Below are 10,000 nucleotides of genomic sequence, written 5' to 3'. Positions count from 1 at the left end.
ATCTTGGCCTACTCAGTGATCAGCCGCTGACCAGTACCGTTACGAAGGGCACTTCCCCTAGTTGCACGTGAATATGGAGGACGATGGTGAGTGTTCATTTGCATTTGTAATCCACCTAGTTCACGAGTTTGGTTTCTAATGGCATAGCTTTGGACAGTTTTTGACTTCAGTGTAGCACAGCGCTTCGAAATACGAGAAACAGCCACGAGAAACGTCACCAGACCATGTACAGCGGTTTTACAACTTCGTAAAACGGCGGTGGTACTGGTCAGCGGAAAAATGGCGGAAAGCCTTGGACTTCTTTGACTACACAGTACAGTCGACTTTCTTGGGGAAAAGGTGCTGTTTCTCGCAGATAATGAAAACTCGGAAATTAACTATGTGTACAAAGGGGAACACTCCTTTTCGAGTTGGATGATAAATCGAAGGTAATTCAGTATCGTGCGATCGAAACTATCAGTTGTTCGTTTATTTTATTTAATTTTGTTATTTTCGATCCTTTTCCACCTTTTTTCCTTGGTCCAGAAGAGGGTCCAGAAAGGGGTCTAGAAGGGGGTCCAGAAGGGGGGTCCAGAAAGGGGGGTCCACGTTTTGTCTACACCCCCTAAGGAGTCAATAATGCGTGATCCAAACAAAACAACATGGCTGGCGTAAACTCGCTTTTGGCCAGCATTTGTGAATTGGGAATATTGAACGGAATGCAAGATAATGCTGTGTTACAGAATACAACGAGGGCTACAAAATTTTGCCTCAAAGTTTTCAAAGGTAATAGAAGACTTCATACTCTTTCCAACCAGTGTTTTACTTCGTTTTTCCAGATAATTCTTACTAAAAATTAAACAATCTTCAATTCCACTAGGAGTAAGCTTAATTTTCTTTCTCAGGGCTTGTTTGCCCAGCAAAACTATATTGTTACTGAAATCGAGGAATTAAAAAAATGTTTAAGAAAGTTCTACATGGCTGCAAGAAAACTAGATGGGTCATATTAGATTTACAACAAAGCGACGTTCACCTCAATTTGAGCCGTCATTTTCATGTGGATCCTTCACAACTGCACTTTCAATTTCCATTTCAAATGAACTTCTAAAACTTTGATCGAATGGTGAAAATGTTTTAACAAGCAGAGTTTCGATTTAAATTGGTGATTTGAACGGAGTTAAATGACCATTTTGCTAGTTTGTGACGAGGATTTTAACGAAGATTATTTACTAGATTTTCCATGTTTGAAGCTTCTGTAAACATTTTTTGCGCATGATTTGTACGGTCTGCACGTTTTCCACTTATGAACATTCTCGTCACCAGAGCTCCAAGGCTCTGGGGAACTCTCGGTAGGAGAACATGCGCCGTAGGGTTTTTATAGCCAATAATAAGCTATTTGAACCTTACGGCGCCTGCTCACTCCTCGTGCTAACATGAATTCACCAATTAGAGACACTTTTGATTGTTCTGCACGGAAACCAATGAGAGGACACTTTGTTTCAGAGTTCTCCAGAGCTCTTCTCTCCCTAAGTCAAGAGAAGAGCTCTGGGGTCGAGATTGACTTACGAATTGAGATGTCAATTAATCGACTTTGGATGATTTTCTTCTGCAAATGTTGTTGAGATCACTTCGTGTGTAACCTGCGATCAGGAGTACTTTTCTTTACACACGTCGCGAAAAAGCGCGCCTGATACAATTTCTGCTAGTAAAATAGAGCTGTAACCAGGATAATACATCTTGAAGTAAAACATTCTCTGGTTAACAAAGGTTAAAACATAAGCTTTCGGCTGTCAGATTATAGCCTTTGACAAAGGAAAAAAGTTAGCGCGTTGATGGAAATATATACGAAAGGAAGTGCGAAAAAAATTAAAAATAGAATACAAAAAAGGTGTGGAAAAAGATAAGAGATAAACATGCAGATGAGGTCTAATTACAGTAAAATAGCGTATTGCCTAGGCAACGGTTTTGAGTTACTATCCGCGTCAATGCTCTTAGCTGTGTGGCAACACGATTCTAGTGTTTTTCGAACGCGATAATTGCCTTTGTCAATAACGCAAGCATTATCAAAGTCAATGGAGTGATTATTTAGCCACGCATGGTTAGCAACATTTGAGCCCTTTGTGTAGTTCTTCAAGTTCCGTTAATGGAACTTTCGGCAAAAAATTTTGTGACTCTCTTTGTACTCTGTAAAACTGCTCAATATTTCCGATTCACAAGTGCTGGCCAAAAGCGAGTTTACGCCGCCCACCTGTCAAGAGTGATGTTATCATATGTCATGCTATAAATGTGAGCCAATCAGATTTTACCGGAAATTACTTGCAAGTTGCGATTCAAGGAAACGACGAAATAGCACTTTAGCTGGAAACTCTGCGAAGTCAGACTTTATCTGTACAATCAAAGCTATTTCTGCAAATTCCGCTGGACAGTTGGTGAGGTTCTCTGTTCAAACCATCAAGGAACAAAGAATGTCAGAAAAATCGCAGAAAAAGCCCGAATTCTTCATGTTATCATCAGGCGCAATTAACAGTACAATGATCTTTACTTAAACTCGATTATTTGAGATGCCAATAAAAGATACTATTAAAATAAATATGAGGAAAATGGACTTTGAGAAATTCTAGTTTTCTAGCAGCAGCTACTCAACTATCATTTTGTAAGAAGCGTGTCAATAAACCACTGTTCGGTGAATAGTGGCAGAATATTTACCTCGCGGCTTCTCGGTTCGGTAAATATTCTGCCACTATGCACCTCCATTTCATTTGTTAAATGAAAGGGAAATTTAAAATTTCACTGGGCAAATTCTAGGGCAGGTAGGATCCTCAACTTTTGTCTGTAAAATCCTTTGGTTAGCAATTAAAGTTTACCATTCACAATTTTTTCTACATTCAGGGTTTTCTCAATTTATTTTAACGCAGATTCCCATAAAACAATGTTATTTCGGATACGTTTGCCTACCCGTCAAGATGGCTTCCAAAACCGTAATGCGCCGATCAAATCGAAACTTCAACATCCCCCTTCCCCACCGGGCAAACCATGGGCATTTGGCTATTTTCTGTGCCCGGGGGTGGGGAATTTGGCCTTTGCCTGGGTGCAGTGGGGAAAATTGAACCGGAAGTTTCAGGTTTCAAATGATTCTTTTGGCTGGGCTCCGAAGTTGCTAACAGCTTTAAACACGTGTTTGGACGAGATGGAAGAGTTTAAGGTGGCTCTATATAGTTTTTTTGGCGCGCGAGGAATAGGTACGAATGGCGCGAGTATTTAAAGGAAAAGTAAAAACAAATATAAACATGGCGGCGAGTCTTTTATCGCGAGTCGCGTTCCACTTACCACTGTCCTTTTTGTCCCGAACAAGTGTTTATCACAAAACGCCTAAAACTGAGCTTAAAAATACACTTCTTTCGTCTTCTCCTGGCACGGTTAAACTGAGGAGCCAATTCGCAGTACTTATCGCGCCAACAGAGAGAGAAGCCGCTCGTGATCGTACGCGAAGGAAGTCGCAGAGTGGTCACGGTGTACTTTTTATGGTCGGAGGCTTCGCTTTGAGTTCCTTGGGCGATGAAACACCGGAAACAGCTGGAATGTCTGCAAAGGCGCAACTGACACCGGAAAAACAACCATCATTGCGTGACGAAAAGGGGCGGTTCTCACGAAAGAAACCCACTCGAAGGGTAAACACGGACGACAGGACTCGTGGGATAAAGGAGTGGAGGGCAAAGACAGGCCTTCTGATATTACGCGATGGTGCGATTTCGCACAATCGACCTCAAATCGCATCCGATCGCACAGTTCACGAAAAATCGCATAATTCACAAAAGGACGCACAAAATTCATAAAATGGAACATAAATCAAGACTTTTCTTAGAAATTCCTCCATAAATACGCCATTTTTAAGATGATTTATCTTGGAAAAAGGCTAAAAAACCTGTCACCTTCGATTTCGTAAACATTCGAAGTTCAAGGCTTTATTTTTCATGTCGGGGACCTGGTACGAGTCTCCATCTATTGGTGCAACACAAACACGCCGTTATATACACACCACTGAAATGACACAGTTGCGTTCTCTTATAGAAGAGATTTGTGAAAAATAAGCGAAGTTGTAAGTTTTTCGGCAAAATGTAGTTTCTTTCGTTGAAAACTGATAAAAACTTAGTCATGGATAAGTTTGTTGTGAAAACGCTCGCTTTTTCTTCGACGAAGAAGGAAGTTCCGCCCGATCTGACAGCTCACAATCGAGCAAGAAAGTACCTCACAGGTACGCTCCATGTGGACGATGGACTGATGTTTTTCTCGTCATGCAATATTAGGGTCTTTTATACGAGAGAAAATAAGCCGCGGCTTACTCTGGCCACGGTGTACAAAATACGCAAAAGGAACTATTTATACGAATATATATTCCCAGGTCAATATAAGCCGCGGCTTGAAAAAGACGTGAACGTAGATTTTGTACCATTTATACGGGGTGAACATTCGAGTCTTCTGTAAGCCGCGGCCAGAGAAAGCCGCGGCTTATTTTCTCTCGTATAAATGGGGGTATGGCCCTATTGTGATTGACCATCTTGGGAAGTTCGTGGTTGACAAGCACCTTGATCATTCATTTGGCATGTTAGCTGTGTCCTTTCAACTTTTCAACTTTTATTTATCCCGACTAATGTCGATCGTGATACATAATTACTGTTCCTTTGTGTTCAAAATGTCTTTAGGGGCAGCAAAAAAGTGTTTTCTTAACCTGAAACCGTATAAAACAAGCTTAAAATTGCTGAGAAAAAAATCGCATAATTTACATTATTTATCGCATAATTGGCCTTTCTAATCGCACAATCTGCCCTGAAAAAATCGCATAATTTGCATTTTTTAATCGCACCCTATCAGAAGGCCTGCAAAGAGGAAATTACAGTTTCAAGAAATGGTAGAAGATTGGTCCCCACCGAAGAAAAGACAAACCCGTTTAAGTCAGGTGTGGTTTAAAATCTTGTTTTCGGTATACATGACACCAAGCAATTCACCTAAAAGTTTTAAGACAAGTGCTTCATCAAGACTTTCTTTGCTCTGAAATAGTTCTCAATTTGAACTTTTGTATTATACCAAAGGTAGTTCATAGCTAATTATCTAGTCAACATGATTATACCTTAACACTTTGACATTTAATCTTAATAATATAATTACCATTAAAACATTCAAGTTTTGAATCTTTATCAGAAACAAGCAAACAAGGAAAATTGCATTCCACGTGAAAGTAGAATCATGGACTTGGATGTTTTGAGACGTTCATTGAAATGTTGTCAGCACTGTAAGGCAGGTGAGAAAAAACATTTTCTGCTCAAAGAAAATCAACACTAAAGAAAAGACAAAATGAATTCTAAGTTTTATGGCAAGTACACACAACCTTGAGACTATAAAATTAACAGGTTTCCAAGAAACAATTCGGAGGTTGATAAACCTCATAAAATAAATCTTAAAAACATGACAAAACTTCTCATGTGCAATCAGCCATAAAAAGTCAGGGGTTGGTTCTTAAATTTTTGGGCAAGTTCTGAAAACTTTACCCTTACCTAAACTAAGCGTCACACAAAAAATTATTGTAAGTCTATTGTTAGCACAAAAAATGTTTTTGGTGAATTTGGAACAAACAAGCAGTTTCAAAATGTCCACAGATCACAAATTGCATTCACTGCATTTGTGAAATATTGTTAGTTTTTGCAAAATTTAATTGTGCTTATTCGTTCCAAATTAAAGGAGAAGACACACTGCCAGAACAAAGTATCAGATTTTCCTGAGTATCAATATTGTCATTTCATTTTCAGCCAATTTGTCGTTGTGGAACATAAAAGCAGAAAAAAAATATTGGGTTAGCCTCAGTGTTCTCAGTTACCTGTGCAGTGTGTGGTACAGAGAATGTTGTCAAGACCTCCAGTGAACACAACAGTGGTCAAAGAGGTCCTCCCAGTCACGATGTTAATTCTAGAGCTGTTCTTGGGTGTCTTCATACGGGAATCGGTGAAACCCACCTAAATAATTTACTGTGTACGTTAAATATTCCCTCAATGAATCCAGTAACTTTCAAAAGTAGAGAAAATGAGATTGGGCAATTTGCAGTAGAGAAAAGTTGCAAAACTGCAATGTCAGAAAAAAGAAATGCTGCCATCCAAAAGGGTGTAAAAGCAGATGACCAAGGCTGCATCAATATCCCCTTCTCATATGACATGGGTTGGCAAAAATGGGGAAAGGGGTATAACTCGTCAACCGATCATGCTGCAGTCATGGGTTTAACCTATGGGAAGGTTATGGATTATACTACAAGAACAAAATTCTGCAGGGTTTGCACAAATGCTAAAAAAACTGGAAAAGAAGTCAAGCAACACAATTGTCCACTCAATCATACAGCATCATCAAAAGCAATGGAGCCTATGGCAGCAGTCCATTTGTTTACTGAAAGCCTAAATTCTCATGTCAAACTATCTGTTTATGTCAGGGATGAAGACTCCACAACAGCTGCACATATAAAAGAGAAGGTCCTTTATTCTGTAGAAAAGTGGACAGACATTGTGCATGCCAAAAGATCACTAACTACAAGGTTGTATAACCTAAGCCAACGTGGGAAATTTGTAAATTCATCAACTCTCTCACAGAAAGTTATCAACTACTTGGTCAAATATTTTACTTATAGCGTGTCTCAAAATAAGGGTAATCCATCAGCCCTTCAAAAATCCTTACAAAGCATTCTACCACATTCGTTTGGAAACCACAAAAATTGCAATGAATCCTGGTGTGGTGCCAAAAAAGACCCTACTAACTATAAATACAATACAATACAATACTTTATTTCAAAATAACATACAAACATAGTTATTGAGAAAAAGGAAACCCAGAGGTTAGCCCTATATCAAGGGTCTCCTAAAGAAAAGAGGTGATTTGAAGTCACTATAAAAAACTAGTTAATAGAAATATGAAAAAATCAGATAAGAAACAGATAATTATCATAAATAAATATAAAATGGCCGTTCAATAAATATTCATATGATTCTTCAGTCTTACTTTAACCTTACTAACGTTAGGGCTATCGCGAAAATTGAACACTCTGACTTACCCTGTGGCAAAGATTTCTATGGCAATGACTTAAAGGAAAGCTCTGGAGAGAATTTTTGATGAATATTGTACTGACATAGTAGTTGCAAAGTTATCACCTGGGGCAAATTCGCAGAGAAATGAGGCCTTAAACAGTGTTATAGGATCAAAAAACCCCAAAATTAGATACTACGGTGCAAGTGAAAGTAGTGACTTCCGAGTGGCCTGTGGCATCTCGCAAGTAAACCTTGGGTATCAGTACATTAGCCAAACACTTGAGAGCATCAATATTGAACCTGGTATACACTGTATCAGCTACATTGAAAGGATGGATCACAAGTCTAGCCAAGACAAACTAAGAAAAAACAGCATTAATTTCAAACGCCGAAGACCTCAACTACATAAGCAGAAGTTAAATCTTGATGGTCAAAAACAAGCTAAGGAAGGAAACACATACCAAAGTGGAATAGGACTTAACCTGGATCCAAACAACTCTACCAAACTGATCCAAGAATTCGACATCATCAATTTGAAAATTTCAAGTGAGGAGCTGAAAAACTTTGAAACATGCATTCCTGAATTAACCACCAGACCAGTGGCGGAGAAATTTCCCTATGGCAGAAACAACGCTTACAATTTCGTCATTTACGATATTGAAACAAACATGTCTGGAAAAACTGCAGAAATATGTCAACTCTCAGCAGTTGATCAATCAGGTTTGCACTGTTTCAACGACTATATATTGCCTTTGAGGGATGTAGATATTCATGCTACAAGGGTAAATGGTTTAAGTGTCCGAACAGTCAGAGGCGTCAGGACCCTGTTCAAAGACAATCAACCAGTCGAAACTGTGTCACTTGGAAAGTCACTGGAAAATTTTCTAACCTACTTAGAGAAAACTGTCAGGCGTGTTAAAAGCGATAATAATATTCATACTGTTTTAATCGGGCACAACTCTCAGGTTTTCGATACGCCAACCCTTCTTCGTCAAGGTGGACATCAACTTTGTGAAAAACTTTCCTGTCTTAACGTGTTCTTTTCTGATACTCTCCCAGTGATGAAGAACTTGGTGAAACGTAAACATCCCTCTCTGGTCTTATCGGATGGTTCCACAGTTAAATTAAATCAGCAATCCATTTATCAGACACTTTTCCATGAATCTTTCCCCGCACACGATGCAATGGAGGATGTTAGAGCTTTAAGAAGAATAGTCTTTGACTCCCATTTGAACATTTCAGAGGACATGTTGAAAGGAAACATGTCAACAACACAGTACGCAGAAAACGACATGAAATACCTTGATCGTCGCTACGAACTCCTGCAGACGTTCCGAGGAACTCTTTATCATCCAACAAACCCGGAATTTCCCATCAAGCAACAGATTGCTGAAAAAATAGCCGGAAGTGGCATTTCATATCTAGATCTTAAGAATGTTTTCCAGAAGTTCGGAGCAAAAGGGCTTGTTGGTCTCTGCCTCCATCTTCAACAACTAGCAACGCCCCACGAGTGACAAAAACAACCCGTATTTTAGCCAAGATCGTCGAACACTTCAAAGCAGCGGAGGAAGCCACAAGTTAAAACGGATTTCCATAAGCATTAGAATACTTAAGTATACTTTTCCCCGAAGTGGGGGAAAATAAGCTTCTACTTCTCGACTAATCTTCAACTAGCACGTGCGAGCAGAGGGGCATTTTGTCTGCGCGTGCGCGACTTTGAGATCTCTTATGAGCGTATCCGCTGGCCCGCCATAAGCAGAAACCAAAATAATGGCGGTCTACGTGGCGAAACGTTTTCGAGTTCGTGTCGTTATCTGTGTAGTTTATCTTCCTTGCCTTACGTGTAGACGGTGTCAAAAGATCGAGAAACGGTTGGGGTGTTTATGGCAAAAAGTCACAGCAAAGTACTTTCGAATAAGGGGAAACAAAGTTGTTTTGGTGTGGAACTCTCACGTAGTCTGTAATCTTGCGAAAGTTGCACAATTCGAAGGGCTCTTCAAACACACATAAGCAGACTAGACAGACATTTTACCGCGTTAGTTTTGATTCCAACCTACGTGTTTACCTCTCCCTGTTCTCTCTTTTGCTCTGTTGGGCATTCTTGTTTGTTAAAATAACAAGAATTTCAGCTACATTATGAAAATAAATGTTCACACCCAAAGTTTACGGTAGGTTGCCTTTTTTGGTTTCAAGTTTGTTGGCATGAACGTGAACAAGCGTGAACGACGGGCCAAAAACAGCAGCATTGACCAAATTATGGTCTGAGTAAACAGCCAGAAAATAGAGAGTTGGTAATGTTACCACAGGAAAAATGTTTAGAAATTGTGGAAAGTTTGAAGCTTCTGACAGAGAGTAAGTCAGGTTAAGTCTTGGTTTCGTGTATTGCATGGAGCACCTCCCATTTGAAAATTACTTAGCTTACATGGCGTTAGCTTCAGGGAACTAGAGCAAGATAGCTAGTTAAGGTTTCGAGTTTAAGCACATCCCCAAATCCCTAGGGAACTAAATCTGAGGACCTGAAATAAATAACCACTGTCTAAGGGCATAGCAAGGTCTATGATTCCCATGTTGTAATTGAACAAGCTGCCCTCTTGAACCTTGTACAACTGTCTCAATCTGTAAGAACGATCCTTCTCTGTGTTCATTTCCAAAGAATCAGACTATTCAAGTTGAAAATTGATTACAAAATGACAACAGGAAATTAGTAAGTTCTGACTAGACCAGGCCCAGGGAACAAAGCGATGTTAAGAGTGACACACCAAAGAGTGTTCCTTTTTTAATATCAAGCCCCAAGCTTTTTAAACTTTTACAAGTGTAGAACTAAAATATAATTCAATTTGTTAGTCCTTCGGAAGTATAAGATATGAGGAAATGGTCAACAACTGTATTCACAATAAATGGATATCAAAAACTTAATGATCACGAGTGTTTTTCTTCATATCAACTTGCTGGTCACCTTACTG

At 39.4% G+C, this 10,000-nt stretch overlaps 1 protein-coding gene, 1 long non-coding RNA gene and 1 pseudogene across 7 annotated transcripts in view; 1 reads left to right on the top strand and 2 right to left on the bottom strand.

Moving 5' to 3' along the window:
* The window catches only part of LOC138047289 (uncharacterized), a 27,876-nt gene that overhangs the window by 12,268 nt on the left and 5,608 nt on the right, over window positions 1–10,000 (bottom strand). The window contains exons 2-3 of one of the 6 annotated variants that reach the window (XM_068894493.1): window positions 5,849–5,984; window positions 3,307–3,575 (exon numbers count right to left, since the gene is read on the bottom strand). The exons of 2 other annotated variants lie outside the window; for them this stretch is intronic. Coding sequence is in view for 1 of the 4 variants with exons in the window: in XM_068894113.1 (XP_068750214.1) it covers window positions 8,339–8,426 (88 nt within the window). In the remaining 3 variants the exon portion in view is untranslated. Of the gene's footprint in view, window positions 1–3,306; window positions 3,576–5,848; window positions 5,985–7,519; window positions 7,654–8,338; window positions 8,427–10,000 lie in introns of all 6 variants that reach the window. 3 more of the 6 variants (XM_068894421.1, XM_068894113.1, XM_068894348.1) reach the window with 3 other exon arrangements.
* Window positions 5,995–8,332, top strand: LOC138048789 (uncharacterized; annotated as a pseudogene).
* LOC138047756 (uncharacterized) overlaps window positions 9,801–10,000 on the bottom strand; it is a 2,881-nt gene continuing 2,681 nt past the window's right edge. Inside the window, exon 3 of the long non-coding RNA XR_011132062.1 lies at window positions 9,801–10,000. This exon is cut by the window's right edge and continues 351 nt beyond it. This is a non-coding gene — a long non-coding RNA (uncharacterized lncRNA).

This window comes from Montipora capricornis, chromosome 1 (genome assembly GCF_036669925.1).
Source record: "Montipora capricornis isolate CH-2021 chromosome 1, ASM3666992v2, whole genome shotgun sequence".
In the NCBI taxonomy this organism is placed as follows: Eukaryota; Metazoa; Cnidaria; class Anthozoa; order Scleractinia; family Acroporidae; genus Montipora; species Montipora capricornis.
The sequence above is the reverse complement of the archived record's forward strand: the minus strand, read 5'-3'. Positions and strand labels throughout refer to the sequence as shown.